The sequence below is a fragment of the Solanum tuberosum genome, unplaced genomic scaffold, assembly GCF_000226075.1.
Source record: "Solanum tuberosum cultivar DM 1-3 516 R44 unplaced genomic scaffold, SolTub_3.0 scf00275, whole genome shotgun sequence".
NCBI lineage: Eukaryota > Viridiplantae > Streptophyta > Magnoliopsida > Solanales > Solanaceae > Solanum > Solanum tuberosum.
Genome location: NW_006239202.1, coordinates 698,637 through 721,725, shown reverse-complemented (window position 1 = coordinate 721,725; position 23,089 = coordinate 698,637). Strand labels below are relative to the sequence as shown.

General features: G+C 35.0%; 1 protein-coding gene across 1 annotated transcript; it reads right to left on the bottom strand.

Annotated features, from left to right (window-relative positions):
• Positions 1-6,387: 6,387 nt before the first annotated feature.
• LOC102600527 (uncharacterized) lies at positions 6,388-22,736 on the bottom strand. Its single transcript, XM_006358667.2, has 6 exons — positions 22,352-22,736; positions 12,864-12,917; positions 7,944-8,024; positions 7,362-7,431; positions 7,158-7,246; positions 6,388-6,767 (listed from the first exon to the last, which is right to left on the bottom strand). Exons 1-6 carry the CDS (start codon positions 22,532-22,534, stop codon positions 6,633-6,635), a joined length of 612 nt encoding a protein of 203 aa, XP_006358729.1. The 5' UTR covers positions 22,535-22,736; the 3' UTR covers positions 6,388-6,632.
• Positions 22,737-23,089: the final 353 nt, after the last annotated feature.

Below are 23,089 nucleotides of genomic sequence, written 5' to 3'. Positions count from 1 at the left end.
GAGGCTTTATATATAGACAGTCTTCAGTATTCAGTTTCAAATATTTTGTTCAAAACTTTATGTTTAATACTCGGTATTTTCAAATATCTTTGAAGTTTAATAAAATGTTTTTAAAAAAATTCTTTAGTTTTGATGTTTGTGAATGCTTGAGTAAGTGTGTAGCCTTGGGCGTGACAAACTTGATATCATAGCACAAGGTTCAAGTGTTCTACGGTGTATATGAAGTCGTGTCAATAGAATCTTATTTATGGTTGTGAGGGTGCCACGTCTATTAATGAGGGACTATAGACATTTAAGAAAAGTTTTCCTTCTTGTATACTCTAAATCGTGCAATAGAATTATGCCATAAGGAACTTATTCATACTCGTATATTTCTCAAATCCATTTGACTACCCCTCATACTCAAGGTGGTTGAAATAGCAAAGCCTAGATTCTTATGGATGAGTTACTCTCAGATAAAGTCTTCAAAAAAATTCAAGAGATTCTAGAAGGGATTGAGAGAAGCCCATTAGTATGCTTAAATTTATTTATCTGAAAAAATGCACCCTTATTCATATGAACCGTGCGTTTGAGCAAAAGCAAGATGTACTCTCATATTCTCTTCTTTAAAACCTTGTTTCAAGTGATACCCTTTAAGAGGTAGTATGTTCTAGAATGCTTGAGTAGTAGTATCGCCCAAAAGATAGTATGATTTACGATAGTATAAGCCAGTAGTAGTTTAAGTTCCCAGAGTTATAAGTATGCATTTGGAAGTGTAGTAACTTAAGAGGTGGGGTACTTATTGATTAAAGTGTATAGTTGCAATCATTCACCTAGTAAGTTAGTAATGAAGAAATTTTCCTTTATGTGTAGGCTTAAGGGAAATAATTTTGCGTGGATATCATGATAGAAGTTAGAGGAATAGTTATTGGTTAGGATGAGTTAGAGTATACTTTAACCAAAGGGAGTTTTTGTCGATGTGCCATTATGTTAGTGAAGACCAAGTATATATGTTGAATAAAAGAGGTGAGTATTCATAAGGTGATAGATCTAAGCTAGGCTTATGATCTTTTATAGGATATCTCCATGGTATTCATAGGGTTATAGAACTAGTTATTAGGAAATGATGTATAGTGAATAGGTAAAAGGTACTTAGGTGTGAAAAGGAATGTGATGGTAATCTGTAAATAGATAGCTGGAGATAAGGATTGACTACTTGTCATGAGGTCTTAGTGGGAAAGTGTTTTTTTTAATTTTATCTAGTAGTGGTAAGTTAGTATAGTGTGTGCGGAGTTATATTGACATATATGGTTAGAACATGACAATAAGCTTGAATTTGAGATGAGTGTCGTGAAACAAATGACAACTCGAGGGGGGTGATGTTAGTTTTGAGATCTAATCTAGTAGGTTTGACATAAAGTAGGTGAGGAATTAAGGTATTAGTTTGCAATGAATGTGAGTGGTACAATTGTGATATTATGACCCTTGGATGAGGGCAATGAAGTGTGACTAAGTCATTCGATTAACAAGAGCATTAAGAGGTGTACCCGAGATCTTGTATAGTCAGATGAGCTTCAAATTAAGTTTATGATTTTTCATGTGTGCCTAGATAGTAAATTTGATTTGTCAATGTGGAGTAGGCTGATGTAAATATTACTATTACCCTTGAGAGTTTGGTTGAAAGGATCATATATAGCCTATGATGAGCCTCTTAAATAAAGTTTAAGTTCCCTTAAGTTGGGTAGATATGAACTTAGAAGGACGGTATTAGTGGTCTAAGAAGGAGAAGTCGGGCTATTAAGACCTAGATGAGGCGGCTTCATAAGACAATGTGGATAATGATTATAGAAAGACTTCTATAGAAGCAGGAAGAAGTTAAGAGAAGCAGCTAAGAAAGAAATCCTAGAAGGAATATTAGTACCTGTGCATGGAAAGTTCATAGACATGAGATTGGCATTTTCCCGAGTATTAGAGTAAAGCAAATATAGACTAGTTTAGAAAATATGAAATAGATCCATAGCTTTAAAATGTCGACTTTAGACATAAGGGGGAGATGATAAGGTAAGGAACCAAGTCAAGTGTTAAGAATCAGACAATGATGTGTTCAGAAAGATTTGTAGAGATATATCATTTTATTCATATTGTACTACATTCCTCAAAGTTCCATCGTTATAACATCCGATTGATGTCTCTATATTAACCTAATATCCATGACCTATTCTCCTACACTTCAAATAGATCCACATTTATGCTAAATTTCCAGAATAAGAGGCAAAGACTTTAGCCCATTGATCTCAATCTTACTTCATAAAGTTATGAATATAAGCCTCATGATACGAATCTATTCATATAAGCACTCGTGTCTCATAGGATACTTAGTCTTGCGAATTCACAATTTACTCTCAATGTCTAGCAACATAATGTTACGTCATGCATATTCTTATATTAGATTTCTCGAATGAATTGTGCTGATGATCTTTCGTTCTAAGCTCCCTCAGTGACCCTTTTAATTTTGATAATATTGTTGATGATAGTAGTTGGGTAATGAAAGATGGGATAGAGTTGATGCTTCTATTGTGATTCTTAGAAACTTCATGTCATGACCTGTAATCTTGAAAATTATGTGAGCGTTCGTGTCAATCGTGCTCTAGTCTATTTTCAAAACTCTCAATATCAACCAGTTCCGCCTATGTTAGTAGACAAGTTCAGAAGTCAAAATTATAGTAAGAGTAACTTCTTTCCCTTTCATGCTCAGTTTAATCATCATTCGAGGATGATTGATCCTAAGAAGAAGATATTGTAACACACCAAAAAAAATTATGTTAAGGTCCGAATCATTCTTCATTTGTGAAAAAGGTCGTGTAGGGTGATTCTTAAATTTCTTTTAGGTGTTAAGGTCAGTTCTTTAGTATGAGAATGGATTTGGTGATGAATTAAGGTCACTAGAATCCTCTAGCATAAAATTGAGTTGAAAGTTTCATTACCGATTACATTTTGATTTAAGATTCTATTTAGGCCAACTACAAACGATCATATCTCTCATCATATAATGAATTAGGTGGACTATGACCTATAAAATTAAAGGCTTACAAGTCCTCTTTCAACAACACAAAGTTTTCCTTATTTCGAGTTTGGTAAAAAGTTATGATCATTTGTACCAGAGACTACCACAATAGAGTTTTTAAAGTCAGTGAACTACGAAACCCTTCTATGGATCGTAGATTGCTCTTAACTTGTGGAAAAAGTACTGGGAGTCAAATTTTGGGGTCCAATCCTATGGACCCATCTACGGGTCATAGAAACCTCTATGGGTCATATTTTGGACCCGTAGAATGAAAATTTTAGCCTTAAATCTTCAATATGAATTCCACTGAGTGTATCTACGGTCCGTAGATCAACCCAAGGACCGTAGATGAACCCGTGGAAGGTTTTCGACAGTTTTTTAAGTGAGTTTTCCCACTTTTCCTAAGCTCAAGTCATGACGTTTTAACTTTAGTTAGGGGAATATGTCCCAAAAAGTACACAATTTCCTTTTAGTTATACGCTCTCAACTGCCCAACTCATAGAGAAACCCGCAAGGAAGGCAAAAGCTAGGATTTCAAGGCTTTTAATCAAGTTCTTTTTCAAACTTCTTCAAGAACTTTGTTCTTCTGGGTATGTAAGGATAACCATAGTGTTGGACTATTTCTTCTTCACGCCCTACATCTCAATTCAGTACGTAAGAGTTCAGTCCAGTGGTTTGTTCAAGAATTTCCACAAAATTCTAGATATAAATTGAGTTCCTTATTTCGTATCATGGGTTCTTATTTATGAGATTTTGATATTTTATGCATTGAGCTTATTGGGTTCATAATTTTATTTCACATGAACCCTAGTTGATGAGATCTTTATTGAAAGTCTTTTGTGCATTGATTTTGGAATTTTAAAGTGATTTCAAGAGTATTTTTAAAGTATCTTTTGAGAAGAGTTTAAGGGAACACAAATGGTTCCAAAAGTACTATTTTCACATTGAGAAAAAAGGGATATTATTTTTAAGAAGAGCATAAATAGTTTTAAAAAGCATTTCAGCCATATAAAGAGAAGTCCAGTTACCCCTTAAAGAAAGTATTATTTTTCAAATTGAAAAGAGAGTACTATTTTCAAAAAAGTATTTGAATTTTCAGAATATTTTAGAAAGATAGAGTACAGTTCAGTAACCTCTTAAAGAGGCCCTTTTGAGTAATTATGTCAACCCAATGAGTATTTTATATGAACATACACTTATATATTTTGGGAGTAGAGTATTGAGCACCGATTTGGAGGATAGTTCAGATAACTCACAGTCCCATAAACTATGTAGTCAGCGTAGATAGGATTATACAACAAGACCGGTGACTCCTCACCTGCCTCAAGAAGTTTTTTTAGTGGAGTCATCAGTTCATTTGTGTTCTATACTCTTGTAAGGTATAGGGCAGCTCTGGCAATGTGGGTAAGATGTTGTATCATCACGAGGCTCATAGTGATGTTTGTCGATTAGTGAAACTCCCTAGTAAAGTAAGTAAAAGTATATTTTTATTTATATATTTCAGATCAGTATATACTATTATTGCATTCTTACAGAAAGAGTATAAATAATTTTCATCATGATTTACACTATACTTCAGTTTCAGCTATTTCTTTTATTTAGCCTATTACATACTCGTATATTCAATGAACTAATGTCATTCGACCTGCATCGTTTCATGATGCAAATTCAGGTAATTAGGATCATCATTCTGTTGAGATCACATCATCTGCTCGTCAGCTTTTAGTGAGTCCTCCTTGCTTTCGCGGACTCCAATTTTATAATTTATTAGTAGTAGCATTTTGAGGTGTCGTGGGTCTTGTATTGACACCTATCTTTATGCAGTATAAGTTTCATAGATAGACAGTCTTGATCAGTCTTTCAATATTCAATTTCAGATGTTTTATTTAAAATTTATGTTAGATGCTCAGTATTTTCATTTACCTTTGAGATTTAATAAACTGTTTTTAAAAAATTCTTCAGTTTTGATATTTTTGTATGCTTGAGTTAGTCTTCCGCTTAGTAGTCAGCCAGGACAAAAGTTCACATGGGAACCAACAATGATTCTCGAATGTGAGTCACACCTAGGGTGTAGATTCGGAGCGTGACATATAATTTCACTTTTATATGAAGATATTTAAATGAAATCAAATATTGATATGAATATATTATTTATAACTAATGTTTTTGAGATGGTCAAATGCAAGAAGATTATTCCATCTACATAACGAAAGTTATATTTTTGTATCTTACAATCATATTATCATTAATTATTAAATCCATAATGTTTTCCATCTTCTCAAAAGTTAATGTCAAATTTATAATTAAATTCATAATGTTTCCCTCTTATCTTATATAATAATAATAATAATAATAATAATAAAATCTTTATCTTTATGTTATTTTGAGCTTAATTTTACAGCAAATTCTAAATTATTATTTTGTTACATTTATTTGCATATACTTAAAGTCTCATGCACTGGTCTCATTTTAAATTTTGTTTTATACTATTAATTTTACTAAGATGCTCTTACTACTTTAGAAGGCCAAGGCATGAGGAGAGGAGAGGAGATTGAGTTATACACGAATACATATGAAGAGAGAAAAAATGTTCCCACAAAATTCATGTGAACACCATTTACACTTTGTTTGGATCATTGTTACCCATTGTATTGTATTGTATCGTTATCATACCTACAATGTTTGTTTTGGTTGTTACTTAAAATGCATTGTATAGTGTTGTTAAATTTCATTATTACGTAACAATGAAAAACCCCATTTTATGAAACAACCGATTTGGTGTGTTCCCGTTATTACTTAATTTCTTTTTTCATTTATATCCTTACATAATATTTCATATTACTTTTTTACCTTTTACCCTATATTATTTAATTTTAGTCAAACCTCCTACCCTAGAATAATTAAGGATATTTTAGTAAATTTATAAATTACAATACAGTAGGATACAGTCAAACCAAACAATAAAAATGTTATTAAACAGCAGCAAACAATACAGTCTAGCCAAACATTGTATCTATCATACAGTACAATACAATAGAGTACAATACAATACAGTACATTATAAAACAATGGGTAACAATGATCCAAACAAAGTGTTAGGCTCCGAACCAAGAAACATTAGGTTCAATCGTGCACTAAAACTACTACTTTCTCTATTTCAAAAAGAATAACCTGCTTTATTTTTTAGTCAAAATACCCTCTTTTCTTTTTTAACACTTCAATTTCAATTTTTCACATAGCATGTTTAAGGCCACAAAACTAAAATAACATATTAGTACATTTGACATTACTTTAATATATAACCACAAAATTTAAAAATCTTCTTTATTTTCTTAAACTCCGAGTCAAGTCAAACTAGGTCATTCTTTCTCAAATAACAAGGGAACAATCACCAGCACTACGACATCAAATAATCTAAAGTCCCAATATTCTTAATAAGTTGTGCTAAAGTATTACATTTTGATTATGAGTAGAAGTAACACTTTCGAGTCTAAGGGACATTCGTCCACAAGTCCAGACCACAAGCGTCTTAGGAAAAGAAAAAAGAAAAAAAAAGCTTCAAGAAATAGTACCAAATGCAACAGTCATACTACAACTCTTTCAGTTCCTGCTCGAACTTGAGCAATTTTTCCTGAAAAGGCTGCAAAAATTGCTTCATATCCTGTTTTATTCGATGCTTGTCTTCTTGTCCAAGATCCTTGTCTTCACTAAGACTCACTTCAATCTACAAATTAACAACAAAACTTGATAGTAACTAGCTAAAAGAAAATTACATTACGAACATATTTCTTTCCGTAAGTTTGGGGAGAAAGGTTGTCAAATCTTCGAAATGCAAGAAAAACACGAAAACTTCTACCCAGCAAAAAAAATAATACAGGCACCAGCTATATTATTTCTCTTACGTCTGCATCAAGGAAGGACATTATTTATTTTTCTATTTAGAAAAAAATTAATATGTATTCTTGTCTAAACTGTAAGTGCCAGATAAAATTCGTCTAAACAATGAAGGGCAATAATAGTTTTTCTTCTTTCTGCAAAATCATTATCATACTACCAAATATTTATTTCCAATGGTTTCTTATATGGAAGTATAAAAACATGTCTAGCAAAGTACCTGCAAATCATCTATCTCGCCAAATGAGAACTCTGGTATATCTATATGGCCCTTGATCACCTTTTTCTCATCTCCAACAAGCCATTCCCCTAATTACAGTATAACATTATTTGCTTGTTAAATGAAAAAAGAACATGGAAACCGTTTAGAAAGTTAAAGGGTAGAAAACTTCAAGAAACAGATTTCAAAGGAGAAAAGAAGTACCCTTGACTTTGATCGTGAGCTCATATGTATAGCCAACACGCTTTTTATTCCGTACAGTCACCAAAAATGCCTGTTGTGTTATCCAAACTTCATGAGGAAAGATACAGAAATGATAAGACTACAAAATACACCTGTGTGGAAGTGGATGGTTTTGACTGTACGACAATATATATCGTTTTGGCCTATCTCCATTTAAGAGATTCTTTGTAAATACACTCATAAAGTAAATAGATGGGAATAGAGGAAACTGTTAAACCCAACCAATTCTTTAGTTCCTAAACACTTCAGCCATATACAACTATATAATTAGATCCAATCCCCTTGATAAGGTCCTGCAAAACTATGTGTAACATAGTTTAAAACCACGTAAGAATTTTTGATAGGCTTTAGATACTTCATATTTTCACTTTATCCATACCATTTATTTAAATAAAGTTCACCTTCCCCATATCATTGTCTCTTGAAAAGAAAAAGAGAAAAGCAAAGATGAAAGTAACGAAAAAAAAAAGAATCAAAAAAGTCCTTATCAACCTCAATTAGCTAAACTATGTTAGGCATAACAGAAAAAAACAAAGCACTCACATCACCAGAACATCGTGTTACTTCGGCCACTTCTGCTCTGCCACCAGAATACACCAGTGATCCCACAGATATGAGCAGCTCCTGCCATTCAAGAGAATCAGGCAACATAGACATAGATACATACCTACAAATAATACACGTGCGCACACACATGTATGGTTTAACTTTCGATCTCAGTAATAAGATTCTTATCATATTAAATAAAAATTGTAACTTTTCAGAATATTTTTCAAAACACAAAAAGAATTGTGAACTTTTTTTAACATAAAGATTCACAAAGAAGCAACTAATACAAAAATACAACAAGATAGAAAAAGAAGGCACACCATGGATCATATCCATGCGTGAAAAAGTTCCCTGTATTGACATAATTGTTGAACATTAGGAGCTTATGGTACTACGTTGAACTAAATAAAAGCATAATGATACAATCCGATTATTATAAAATTGCAAATCATTACATTTTCAACATTTACTTTTTATATATAGCTTAAGTTGGTTTTACACTTTCTACCAAACATCCAAAAATAGGTTTTATTTCCGCTTTCCTAAGAAAGGTTAGAAACTTGTGATAATTGTAAGGAGAAAGTGCTTTGAGAACAACCAATCAGATATCTTTAAGAGTTCACGTTAAATGTTAATCTGATGTCCCCGAAGGAAAACAACCAATCAGATATCTTAAAATGTTACAGTTTCTAATGTTAACATAGAAAGGTGAGGGACTTGCATAGCTACAAGGAGATCTAGTATTTGGAGAACTGCTACCAGATCTCATTTCTCATGTTAAGAAGTAGAAAAATAATTTCAAAATAAATATTCGAAACTTCAAATAATTTGTATAGTGTAAAGGAACATGCATAAATTACTAATAGACTGATGATGGGCAATCTGGCAGCTATGAAATCAACCATCATGACATCATAAATTGGTCACCCCGTGTGATTTCAGAGAACTCATACTGTGAAGAAGCATTAATAAACAATGCATTAAGAGTATGAAGAAGACATAGAAAATTAGAAACCTTCTAGGAAGGTGGCTAGATCTTTTGTGTGCTCTGTATGTACCCTTTTTCTGATGGTAATGGTAATATTTTACAATTTATTATCCCAAAAAACAAAAAGAGTGGTGGATGCCGGATGGAACTTATAATTACAGAGCAGATTTTTCTCTTGCATAAGAAAAAACACAATTAGATAGGGGGCATGAGGAGAGCCAAGACTAGGAGCCACTGGGATTGGGTTGCTGACATAAATAGAGCATCCTAAGACTTCCATTGCAATAATACATTCAAAGGAAAAGGAAGAGAGAAGGATGAATGGAAGTGTAATTTTAATTAAAGAAGTATAATTTGTATTATATTTTTTTACTTTATACTTAATATAATCTAATGGCATATTAAGTAACTGATTTTTAAAAAAAAAAAAAACCTAATGGCATATTATGTTTACTGATTTCAAAAAGAAATTAAACATGTCTTGTTGATAAGTCTACGTAATTATTGAAGTTCTTAATCACATAATTGGATAATTTTAAATAAAAAATGTATTTATGAGGAACGAAGTTAGGCTGGAGAATTACACTATCAAAGGACACAAGTGGACAAGTATTTAAATATGTAAATAATTACACTTCGATGAAGATCATAAATAAAAAAATATTGGCATTTTTATAAATTTGTGAGCATGTAAATTTCTTAGTTATAGATATCAGATAGAAATAAATGTATTTCAATATTTATTTAAGTTTTAATTTCACTCCTAAGGGAGACAAGACTGAAATGGTTCAGACATGTGAAGAGAAGGTGCACAGATGGCACAGTAAAGAGGTATGAGAGGTTGGCTATAGCAAGGATAGGAGAGGTAGAGGTAAGCCAAAGAACTGAGGGATGTGATTAGACAGTTCATGGCTAAACTCCAACGTACCAAGGACAAAACCCTAAATAAAAAGATATGGAGATCGAGAATTGCAATAGAAAGTTTGTAGGTAGTTGAGTGTTGCCACACTATATGTGGGAGAAGTAGGGGGCTATAGCCTCATCTCCTCCCCTCCTATTAGTAGTAGTTAGTAATTGCTTGTTTCTTATTCTTCAATATGTGGTACTATCTATTGTTCTATTTGCTTTGTATCTTGTTATTTTGCAATTGTATTTTCCTTGCTTCGAGAAACTTCTCTTTTGAGTCGAATGTCAAGATCTGCACACATCCTACCCTCTCATACCCCATGTGTGGGACTAAACTGGATATGGTTTTGTTGTTAATTTCACTCATAATTTCATGTGGCAAAAAATTCCACAATTTATTATTTCGTCTTATAGAATCATCTAATACAACAAAAAATCAACGAATGCAAGTTTATATTATAATAGTTAAAACCTTAATTTAGAGCCTAAACACAAATTACTTAATAATGATCTATAAGGATATTAATAAATAATAATTAACACACATTAATAAAGCACTTCATTCATTCTATTTTACTTGTCATTTCATTTTTTACATGCCCCTTCAAAAAATACCCCCATCCGCCCCATTTTATTTATTGATAGCTTTTATCATGCCCATTAATAAAAACAATAAATACAAAGTATTAATTGCTGAGTTATCCTATTTATTACTCCTTTTATCTTAATCTAAGTGTCTTACTTCCCATTTTGGTCCATCCCAAAAAGAGTGTTTCTATATTTAGTAAGTATTCCAATTCTATCATTCTACATGGCAAGTTTAAGTTTAAGATCACGAGATTTAAAGGACTATCACATCTTTCTTTTAAGACTATAAGATTCAAACATCCCATTTATTTTTTAAACCCCGAGCACAGTCAAACTAAGACATAAAATTGGGACGGAGATAGATGTTTTCAAGAATTGAACAAAACTAAAAAGAACTACAAGTATAGTTGAAAATACCAACAAACTTTAACTTTGGATTAATAATTATTTTAGGATAACTTTTTTGAGTTAAAGTGATTATTGATTTAACATGAAGGGAGTATTAACTCAAAAATAATCAATAAGTGGTAAGAAGAGATCCATAGAAATTACAATTGGATCACACCAATTACAAAGGCCCAAGTGGGAATGGTCTAAAAAAAACGGTGAGGGGAAAAATGGGAATATGCAAGAAAAAGGCAACATCAAGTGTTGTGTGTGGCAACTTCACATCACCAAAGAACTAATATTCCGGATTCACTCTTGTGAGGACTAGAACTTTTTAGCATAATTCTACATAGTAATAATATATGTATATATGTGTTTGTGTGTGTGTGTGTGTGTGTGTGTGTGTGTGTGTGTGTGTGTGTGTGTGTGTGTGTGTGTGTGTGTGTGTGTGTGTGTGTGTGTGTGTGTGTGTGTGTGTGTGTGTGTGTGTGTGTGTGTGTGTGTGTGTGTGTGTGTGTGTGTGTGTGTGTGTGTGTGTGTGTGTGTGTGTGTGTGTGTGTGTGTGTGTGTGTGTGTGTGTGTGTGTGTGTGTGTGTGTGTGTGTGTGTGTGTGTGTGTGTGTGTGTGTGTGTGTGTGTGTGTGTGTGTGTGTGTGTGTGTGTGTGTGTGTGTGTGTGTGTGTGTGTGTGTGTGTGTGTGTGTGTGTGTGTGTGTAGAGAGCATGAGGAAAAGAGGGAGGGGGTAAAGTTTTCAGAAAGACAAAAAAATGTATCGAAGTTGCAAATTAGACTCTCCTTGATACCCAGGACGCCGGACAGTTTTCACATAGGCTAGAAAACTGTAAATCAAATTTTGGGCTCTATATTCACAAAATCTGAAAGCCACCCGGAGAATTCATTGAACAGCTGATAATTCCAAGCTTATAAGCTTTTTCTTTTTGATTATAAATCAAATAATAATATTACCTCATCGAAAAAAGCATTAAGCGGGTTTCAGCTTAGACTGTTGACAACCCCACTTTGAATTATAAGGTCTGTGTACTTGATTCCTCTATCAGACACAGCCTCTCTACCCCACAAAAGTAGGGGTAAGGTCTGCTGTGTACATCCAGCCCTCCCTAGACCCCTCTTGGGGGACTACATTGGGTATGTTGTTGTTGATTCCCTCTATAGTTGGGGTGTCGAATCATTCTTCAAAAGGCTCATTGATTTGTAGAGAAGTACAAAGTGACATAGAACTATAAAGTCTGATCATATAGGCTGTAAAGATAACTAGCTTTAGTACCATTTTCTTATTGCCCATGTCCTCGAAGGTGTCTAACTGGCTCAGGAGTTTAATTAAGTTCTAGCTTTCATTCCTAACAGGCAGTACTTCCATTTGGTTACCCCTTGAGCCATGTACCTACATGGCTTAAAAGACTCCCCTAGAAGTCACCTTCATGGCCTCAATTCATAGGTTACAATCTGGTTGTTTCTCATTCTAAATGAGAGACGTTCCTAAAAGGAATCATAACTCTCTATCACATTCACAGATTACATGATATCTAAGATGTCTTTCTAATTTACTGCAAATAATATCATCCATATTATTTCACAGTTAAAAGGCCTTCAAAAATAACTGAATCCTAGTGCTATGATGTTTAACCATTGCAGTTCATGTCAAATATGATGATTTTTGTTTTAGCCTTTCAGACTTTGGCAACAGAAAGAGGGAGACACTTAACCAAATCTAGCTTATTTTAGAGCATTTTGGCAGAAGGGGCCAATCAGATCCTCTAGCCCCATTATTGTCTGTCTATCATAAAGATAATATACTCAATACTCTAAACTTATTTTCTGTTCTAACGAGCTCCTGATCATAATTTATTGGAAATTTATATAGAACACCAAACAGATCTTCAAAAGATCTGATACCACCAGATTGCAGAGCTCATTAGATCTGATGGGCTGATGGAAGCATTGAACATCGCAAGGAGAGGCAATTTCATGGGAAGTTTTTAAAAAAGATCACTTCAAAATGTGATGAAGAGAATGTTGTGCTCACACCTTAATTCGTTCATTCGCCCATTTATTTAGATTTTTCTCCTCCCATGTTCCAGCCTGCAAAATAAAAATAAAAATTATCATTTGATACGCGACGTAAGTAGAATCAGTCAGCAGACACAAACCATGCAAAACCATTAGTCATGAATGTTTTTCCTGTAGAATTGTAAGTTTTCCCAGTATGTTTTATTTGTTTATTATTATGATATTTTTCTTTTTGAGGGTTAAGGAAATAAATCAGAATGAGATAGTGGCAGATGACATCTAAGAAACCCCAGGCTAGCATCTTTCCTTCATTCGCTCTGGATAGGGAGAATGAGCATTCCTCATTGAGGTCGGCATCCCATGACCCTGACCAGCCCAAAAAGCACAGCCAAGTCCAAAAGACTGAGCTATTCTAGATCTTCTTGTAACCTTAGTTGTTAAACGTAGCATAGCCAAAAGCCAGGCTGCTTTATTGATTTGACATTGATACAATGGGCCACCAGGTTTAACTGCAAGACTTTTAGTTGATGTGTGCATATACATTAAAATGTTCCAACTACATAGAGCATACAAAAAGAGAAAAGCACAACTTCACAAATAGCAATGTCCGAGAAAGGTGCCTTTTATAGAAGTTTTAGCCTAAATACAGTATAGTAAGTGTCATTTTCAAAACAAAAAAAATACAGTATATTAAGTGTTAACTCTCTACGCCTAACAAAGTTAGGTATTTCTATAACATCACTTACTCAAATACAATGAACATTAAAAAAAAAATTAAAAAAAAAAAAAAAAAATACAATGAAGACATACTTTAAAATATAACTACATTGATTTTCTTTATTTTCAGCATACCCTCAATCTCAAGGTGGTTAAATAACTTAAGTTCAAAATACTTTGAATTAAGCGAAGTATGCAGACTTTTAGAAAAAAAAAAAATACAAAAAAAAATAAAAAAAAAAATAAAAAAAAAAAAAAAAATACAATGAAGACATACTTTAAAATATAACTACATTGATTTTCTTTATTTTCAGCATACCCTCAATCTCAAGGTGGTTAAATAACTTAAGTTCAAAATACTTTGAATTAAGCGAAGTATGCAGACTTTTTAACTTTAATTAAAATAAAGGCCTCAGGATAGTATTCACATGAATAGTGCCATTGAAATAGTACTAGAGGAATAAAGTTGTTGGAATAGTACTATTTGAATAGTTATTCCGAGTAGTGCCACACGAACACTTTTTTAAAGATGAAATTAGGATGAAGATCATATGAGATCGAATTTGAGTCATCACAAAGACAAAATAGTTCGATGAACTCTAAACATCTGCCCAAGTCTTGATGTGAAAAGTTACTCGGTACATGTACTAGTGAAATGATATAGGTACCTAGTGGAAACAAACACCATAATTATTATACAAGAAAAAGTACCACGTGAACATATTCTCGCTAAAATAAAACTATCCTGACATTACCCTAAGACTGAGTCACGCAATCGTGAGACAAATTGATTGCATCTGTTATGAGACAACATGTAGTTCTATATTTCTATCTATTATATTGTGACCAGATATCTTTAACAATTCACAGAACCTTATGGTGTAAACTTATGGAGGTCTATCAGAACTGACTTTTGGAAGGATGATTGGCATGAGGCAAGCAACCTGCAATCACTCTTCCTAGACATACACTATATAGTTCTTCATCATCAAAGGACTATTGCAGACCATGGGACACCTCAAGGTTGGAGCTTCACCTTAAGAAGACATCTAAATGATTTGGGAGATCCAAAGAGCGGCTGATTTCTTCAACACAATTGAAGATTTCAATTGTTCGCGGCAGGACAAGATGTTTTATGGTGGGCTGGTGGCAGGGAATTAATAAGGGGTCTTTCAAGGTGACTATTGTGTACAGTAGGCTGAATCACTCCAACCAACAGCCAAGCAATAAGCCTTGGAAATGCATCTGGAAAAACAAACACCACACAAAGTGACTTGTTTTGTATGGTTGCTAGCTAAGGAGGCAGTACTGACTCAAGATGAGGAGAGGGAAAACAATATGTTCTAGATGATTCTTTTTAGCGGAACTGCTGAGACAGTTAACTATCTATTTTCTTCATTGCAAGATCACAGGCCAACTCTGGAGACAATTCCTAAATCTCGAAGGCATGTCTTGGACTATGCTCGGAAAGATTCCAGAAGCACTTCAGAGCAGGGAGGAAGCAGGTATGAACGCTATAAGTACAAGGAAATTGTCCTTGCATGCATTTGGTGGACTATATGGAAGGAAAGGAACTCTAGATGTTTTGAGAATATAGAAAGTATACAAAAGATTAAGTTGAATTGACCTTTTTTTTTTTTTTATGACAAGGGAAACCCACAGCCGCTACCCTTTGGGTGCGCACAGGGTAAAACCCCTGCTCCTATGCAAGTTGAATTGACTTTTGATACTACGTTTTTGGTATAATCAGTTTATACCCAAATGCTACTGTATCTATTATTGGTGTTTTAGACTCAATTTTATTATAAGCAAAAGGAATACTCAGGAAGTATACCAGTAATACTTGCAATCAAAAACACATGACTGAGATTGTCCTCTTATGGAATCATAAGCAATCTAAAATACTACGAATATCCTCATCTTCTTGAGGATATTCATGTTTACACCAAATATAGAGAAGAACCAAACAATTCAGCTTCATCTTCTCCATAGAGCAGCTCTTGTTCTCAAAATATCTTTGGTACCTTTCCAACCAAATAGTCCACCAAATGTAAGCTGGGACAATCTTCCATCTCTCCTTGTGCCCTAACTGATTTTCATCCCTATTCCAACATGTCAAAGCTTCAGTCTCCCTACAGTGTAAGAAGAGATGGTTTATTGGCTGCCTCACTTTCACAAAAAAGAAAACCCAGAACAAAATGGGATACCCCTCTTCATAGGTTATCCTGAGTGAGAAGCCTGTTTTGCTAGAATCCAAGTGAAACAGGCCACCTTGAAAGGCACCTTAACTTTCCATATCATTTTCCATGGCAATAGCTTAGTTGAGTGTGGGTCCTCTGTGAGTTTTTGTAAGTTGATCTGACTAAGAATCTCCCTTCCTTGAATCTCCCTTCCTTGCCTGGAACCCAAAATAGTTTTTCTTAATTGTTCTTGAGGCCCTTGCATTGCTCCAGGACGTCTAAAAATTCAACCATCCTACCCACCTCCCAATCATTTAAAGGCCTCTTGAACCTTAAGTTGCCACCCTGATCATCTCTATAACCGTGGCCACTTTTTAGACTCAAGTTGAGCAGGTAAGGAAAGCTAACTTTGAGTGCCTCTTGTCCCACCCAACCTTCCTCCCAAAATAGGGTTTTCCTTCTATCTCCTATCTTGATTTTGCACTTGTTTATAAGTTTTGGCCATAAATTTCTGATTGTCCTCCAAACTCCATTGCCATATGGTTGTGTTGCTACTTTGGTGATGCACCCTGTCTCAAATTCCATATATGGCCTTTATGGTATCTTTCCGTGGTGATTGTTCTGGAGATGAAAACCTCCGCAACCATTTCATTAGAAAACTGTGATTTTGTAGCTTAAAGTTCCTTGTTCCCAAACCCATTCTTTCTTGCTAACTAGAACTTGATCCCATTTGACCAAGTGAAACTTGTAATTGTTTGGGTCACAATTTCCTTGCCAAAAAAATTACTTCTGATGGTACCCAATCTATCTCTTACACTTGTTGGCATAGGGTACACAGACATCATGTAGGTAGGCAAAGCATCAAGGACACTATTGATGAGAGTGGCAGAGTTACCCTAGGATAGATACTGGCTTTACCAATTGGCAAGTTTATTCTCACATTTCTCTAGTACATTGTTCCAGATGCCCTTTGTTTTGCTGGTCTCCTAAAGGCATTCCCAGATATATTATGGGCAATTCTCCAATCTTTCCTCCCAAAATATTTGTCAGACTGTCTGTCAATCCTAGGTACCTCATTAACCGGGTAGCTGAAGCTTTTGCCCCAATTAATGTGTAAACCTGAGGTTGCTTCAAACAGCTTAAAAACTTCATATGGTTTCTATCTGCATCACAAAAAATTCAGAGTATCATCTACATATTGGAGGTGGAAAATGGCTTAGACTCTATTATCCTCCATGTAGAATTGGAACCCCTTATCCAACTATTTATTTGGGTTGTTCTTACCATATCATTGAGACCCTCCATTGCCAAGGTAAAGAGAAGGATCCCCTTGCCTGAGACCTCTCTCATATGAGAAAAAAACATGTGGGAGAATCATTAATCAAAATTGAGAATTTCACTATAGTAGTGCAAAATTTGATCCAATTTATCCCTCTTTCCCCAAGATGTTATTCAAAGTCTTCCCGACGAAGCCCCAATGTAAGTGGTCATAGGCTTTTTCTATATTCAGCTTACAGAGAATGCCAAGGACCTTACTGATTTGCCTTACATCTACACACTCATTAGCAATCACAATAGCATCCATGATTTTCCTGCCCTTAATAAAAGTCATCTAATGTGCATCCAACAATTTGGATACTACTTTTTTCAACATTTCAGATAGCACCTTTTAAATGATCTTATAAATGCTACCTATTAGGTTAATAGGTCTAAAATCCTTCAATTTTTTAGCCCCGAACTTCTTTGGAATCAAGGCTATAAAGGGTAGCATTGAAGCTCCTCTTAAAGATGTTTTGATCATGAAAATTTTGAATTGTTGCCACTATTTCTTTGCTTACTATATCCTAACAATTGATGAAGAATGCCATGGTGAATCCACCAGGTCTAGGTGCCTTGTCCCTAGCACATGTCATAACACAATCTTTGATCTCAGACTCACTGAACTAACTTTGTAGGATTATATTGTATCCTTCACGAATAACAGATCCTGATCTATGGTTAAATTGAGGTATCCCATCTCTCTAACTCTGTGTACAAATTCAGATAAGATTTGACCAATTTCCTCTCTAATTACTATTGGATCCCCTGTGCACTCGCCATCCACAAAAAGTTTGTCTATATTATTGCATCTTTTGTGACATTTCGCAGTCCTATGAAAGAACTAGGTATTCCTGTCACTTTCTTTCAACCATAGAGCTTTGTACCTCTTGTCTCCGTACCCCCTCTTCCCTCTTTACATTCTCTACAAACTCTACCATAATAACTGCTCATAGATAGATCTCATCATGAGATAACTGTCTTTGGTCTTGAATTACCTCATGCTGTGTGAGCTAGCTTAGAATACTCTATTTTTGTAGTCCCAAATCGTCGTAGAGTAGTTCTACTCCACTCTTTTAGTTTGCCTTTCAAATATTTTATTTTATCAACTAAAATATAAAAATGTCTGCCTCTACAATTGTGAGGCTCCCACCACAACTTTACTTTCTCGTTGAAATTTTCTGCCTGTAACCACCAATTCTCGAATTTGAAAAATGAATTTGATCTCTTCTAGTTGTCTTGAGTATAGTGATCTGAAGTTACTCCATGTAGGATTGGTTGTTTGATATTCCTAAAAGAGCTCTCCCATGCTTAAAATATCAAAAATCTATCTAATTTGGCTGCAACATCAACCGTTCCTTGCTAATTGGTCCACTAGCTTATACCCTCTACGAAATCAGAGTCGTCCATCATAAGCTTTGTTATATCTTGAGCAGTTCTCCTCCCTTTCTGATCTGCTATTTGGAGTATAGACTCCTGCCATATGCCAACTAAAATCTTGTGTTTTGCCCACAAATTTGCAAGTTATACACATGCAAATAATGCCCCCTCTTGTGCCACTTGCTTCTAGTTGCACATTTCACCCAGCTATTTGACCACAAATCTTTGGTAATATCCTTTATATCTCCTTGTAATTTTGTCTCTTGAAAGCAGGAAACGCCAGCTTTCCAATTGTGCATCAAACTTTTAATCATGAGTCTCTTCCTGACAAGATCGAGACCCCTCACGTTTCATGATACGATATTAACCCTCATTAATTTGGTCCATGTTACATCCCCTGCTTCTCATGCCGTAACCGAAAAATTATTTCCAAATTCCAATCTCTTCAGTTCCTTCAAAACTTTGTTTTGGGAGTCATCGAAATCAAGGCTTTCGCTTCTTTAATGGAGCTTTCTCTATTTCCATCAGTCTTTATGTTCCTCTACTATTTCCACACAGCCCTGAGAATGAACCCCAATTCTTCACCCAATCTAAGGATGTTTTGTCTAACCCACAAAGATACTGATTAATGAGAGTCTGGGTCAATATTCTGTGTCAATTGTGTTGAATTCAATGGAATAGCCTCTTCTACACTTAGTGCCCCAATGGAATGTTTGACTATATCACTTCTGTCGTCAATATGTATTATGGTCATGACATCCTCGTCTACTGGTTCCTTAATTTGAATTGCCTGCTCACTACCTCTTTCATTGATTTGACCAAGATCTCATAAAAGAAGTCCACATTCTTCTAATCTATTTTGTCGAAGAAAAATCAATCTTGTTGTTAATCTAATTTGCTTCAGCTTCATCACTTAAAGGGTCTCCAAGCTTTTAATTACTGAGGCCTTTTTAAAAACATTTGTCCATTGGGCCATCAGATCCTGGCCCAAATATTCCAAGCCCATTCTTTTTCTCTTTGCCTTTATTTAAATTGAGGTCATGTGATGTCCCATGTGTTTTCTGACCCCACTACTTTTTCACATGTGAAGTCACGTGTTTGGACAGCTGTATAATTAAAATTTCCTTGGGTATTAGAGGTGCCCACACTCCTAATCACCTTTCTATGTCCTAGGTCTCCTCTTTTTTAGTGTTTCTCTATGGACCGTTGTGCAAAGGCTAGATTTTCTTTTAGACCTTCAGTTACTACTCTCATTGGAGCTTATACCCAAACTTGGATCTTGAAGATTTTTTTGTTGTGTCTTAGCTCCACCACCTTTGATACCGACACTTATCTCCTCTAACCTTCAATCCTGCCCATTTTAGATGGTTTCACAGCTCGGTTTCCTTCTCAATCTAAATCTATCCACTACAAAGATCACCTATTATTTGGAGAAACTTTTGAGGCCAGAACTGTAGTGATAGCCCTACCAGCCAATTCCACACCTACTTCAGATTTTCTGTTATCAGTTTTGACATTGGCGACCACCAGTCGTGTTGGGGTTAGTGATTCTTCCAAAACCAGGTTCCTTTCACGATGTGGTCAACATCCTTCTTTGTGGGGAGTTCGAAAAGAAATTGGTTCGACCCATCTCATAGATGTTTACACCATGAAGATGCTTTCAGGTACTCGCTGACCATCAGAGTATCTCCGACAAGATGACACTTGGAATTTCCTATGGAAAACTGCCTACTACACTTCTAGCCTAAAGTTCATTCTGGGTTCTCCCTGCCTCATCAAAAATCACCAACAGATTTCCTTGTCTATGGGTTTTAGCAGCATTCATTTCTCTTGTGAACCATTTATTATTTCTAACTGTTTCAATATACAGTAATCCCTTCTCTGTATTTCATTGCTTTAATGTCACTGTCCTTGTCCTCTTAGCATTAATGAAGTCCATTATTTTGAGAGCAATGTCTAACCACCCTGAGTTGAAAGAGCATTCAGGAATGATGTTACTGCTTTCCTTTTCCCTTGCAATAATGTTAATGTGACGACCAAATTTGTTGAAGTTTCTAGGGAAAAAGAATTCTAAGACATGCTCGTGAGATTTCCATCTTTTAACTACATTACCTTTGGTTTAGTGACTCTTCTCCGAAGACATGGCATATCCATTCCACCACCTTCTGGCTAAAACTCGTTCTTATAATCATGCTACGCCCTCTTTCTACCTAATCATAACAAAGTCTCGGCTCTTGAGATCATCCTAGTGATATCGTACGATTTAAATCCTACTGCAAAATATATGATATCTTCACCCATACTTGAGGAAAAGGAAAAAGGATGCTAGAAAAGAAAGAAAGAGGAGTCAGTAGGTTGACTCCGTTGATCGAATACCACCGAAAAAGGTCTCTGTAGGTCCAAAAGGGACCTTGGAGGTGGACCTCAGGAAAAGGGTCTGGGAGCATATTTCTCTCTCTTAAATAGGATAGTAAGATTTTGGAGTACATTTGTAAATATGGTTTCAATACAACTCATGCAATAGGCTAGACGAGATAAGGATATAAATATCGTCAACTTGACAAGATGACTAGCAATCCACAATGAAATTACAAGGTTGGTATGTAGCACTAACTAGTCAAATGCTATGTGCAGACTGGGAACTAACTGGACAAATATGTAATGTTCAAAGATGACAAATGTTGTCAAGAATTTCCCAAAAAAAAAAGTAGCATAGGACCAGTCATCAAAAAGAGACAAGACCACTAAAACTATGAATGGATAAAAAGTGTTGCCAAGACAAGAGAAAGGAGAAGACTTCTTATTAACTTGACCTATAGTAACTAACGTACAAGAAGGGCTCATTATATTGAAGTTTTAAGCTACCTAAAACATGACAAGTGATTATTCTTTAGGGCTAACAAGCAAGTAGTCATTAGAATATACTATCATGCCTTGGGTTTATACAAGTAAATGAGGGTTTGAGGAGGATGTCACTCACTATATTTGTGCAGGGTGGATGAAGTGGAGGCTCACTTCCGGAATCTTATGTAACAAGATGGTGCAACCAAAATTTAAAAACATGTTCTACAAACTGGTGGTTGGACCAACTATATTGTACAGTGCACATTGTTGGCCAGTCAAGAACTTCACATTCAAAAGATGAAAGTTGTAGAAACGAAAATGTTGTGGTGGATGTATGGGCATACTAAGAGAGATAAAATTAGAAATAAGGATATCCGAGACGAGGTGGATTGACTTTGGTGGAGGACAAGATGCAAGATTTTTCTATATGGCTGAAGTTCACTTATATGGCGACGTCATTTTGCGGTTTGTGAGTTTTGTTAAAGATGCGGATAGCCTCATTTTCCTACCAGGTTTAGTCATTTATGTATCTTTTTTTCTCTGACACTACACACGCCCCTTATAAATTCTACTCCCACTCCCTCTGTTTCATCTCTATTTACTTGTTAAATATTTTTTAATTTGATTTTCAATTTTACTTATCATTTTTACTTCCATTGCTTCTCTTCTTGAACTGCTTTGCACTGATTTTCCTCGAGTCCAAGGTCCATCAAATTCAGCTTCTCTACCTCTAACCCTCCCTACACCCCATTTTGTGAGGCTGCATTGGGTATATGTTGTTGTAAACATATTTTGAACATATAACCATAGGAATTCTTCTCTGACTTCAAGAGAGCAAAAGACATAGGTACTACCCTTATCCTAAAAAAATCAAATAAAAACATAATCTCCCTACTCATCCATTACCACGAAGCTACTACATCATCCAACAGAGATTAAAAAAAACAATATAAATATGTGATGTTTCTACCAAAATTATGTAGAAAACACAGAGGATCAAACTTTTCTATTCCCCTGTCAAGATCAAAAAACAAAATAAGAAAAAGAGAGTGGGTATTTGGTACATACCCGATTCCAAGCAGAGCCTAGGTGGGTTTGGGTATTATTGGCTTGATTATTGAGGTCGTCAGATGTGAGCTTCTTTGGAAGAGGTAAAGGTGCAGCATCTTGCGTCGTTTGTCTAACCCAGTAGGTATAAGACGGCGTGGATTCGTTCTGTTTTTCTGTCGATACTGCTGCACCTCCCTCCATTATTATCAAAGAAAGATCCAAAGAATGAAATTAGATTAGATTAGATGCAGAGCGGAGAATGGGTCAAACGTAGTGGAGATGGGTTAGATTTTAAATAAGGATAGGTGTAGGCTCTTTCCTGATTCGAGAAGGTTCCAGGAGAATCAAGAGAGATTGAGATTCGAGGGTATTCAGTATTCACACAATAGCGGCGGCTCTTACTCCCTCCACTTCCAAACTTCAAGGATTTAAATAGGGGCGCTTGGTACAGTATATTTTTTAGTAGAAAAATATACTCGTTTTATCCCTAACTAGTAAAATTACACGCGCTTCGTGTGAAAATTTAATATCACGAAATTTATAGAATAATATTTAAAACCTATCAGTCATTAAAACTAAAACACTATATTGTCTTACATACAAGATTACGTAGTAACAAACATTAATAATGTAAAGGAAAATGAAAATTATTACATCTTATCATTTATCCTTATAAGCATAAATTAATGACTGTAAAAATACATACATATAAGGATCTACAACAGAAGCAATGGTGTCAGTGAGCCACTCAACAGG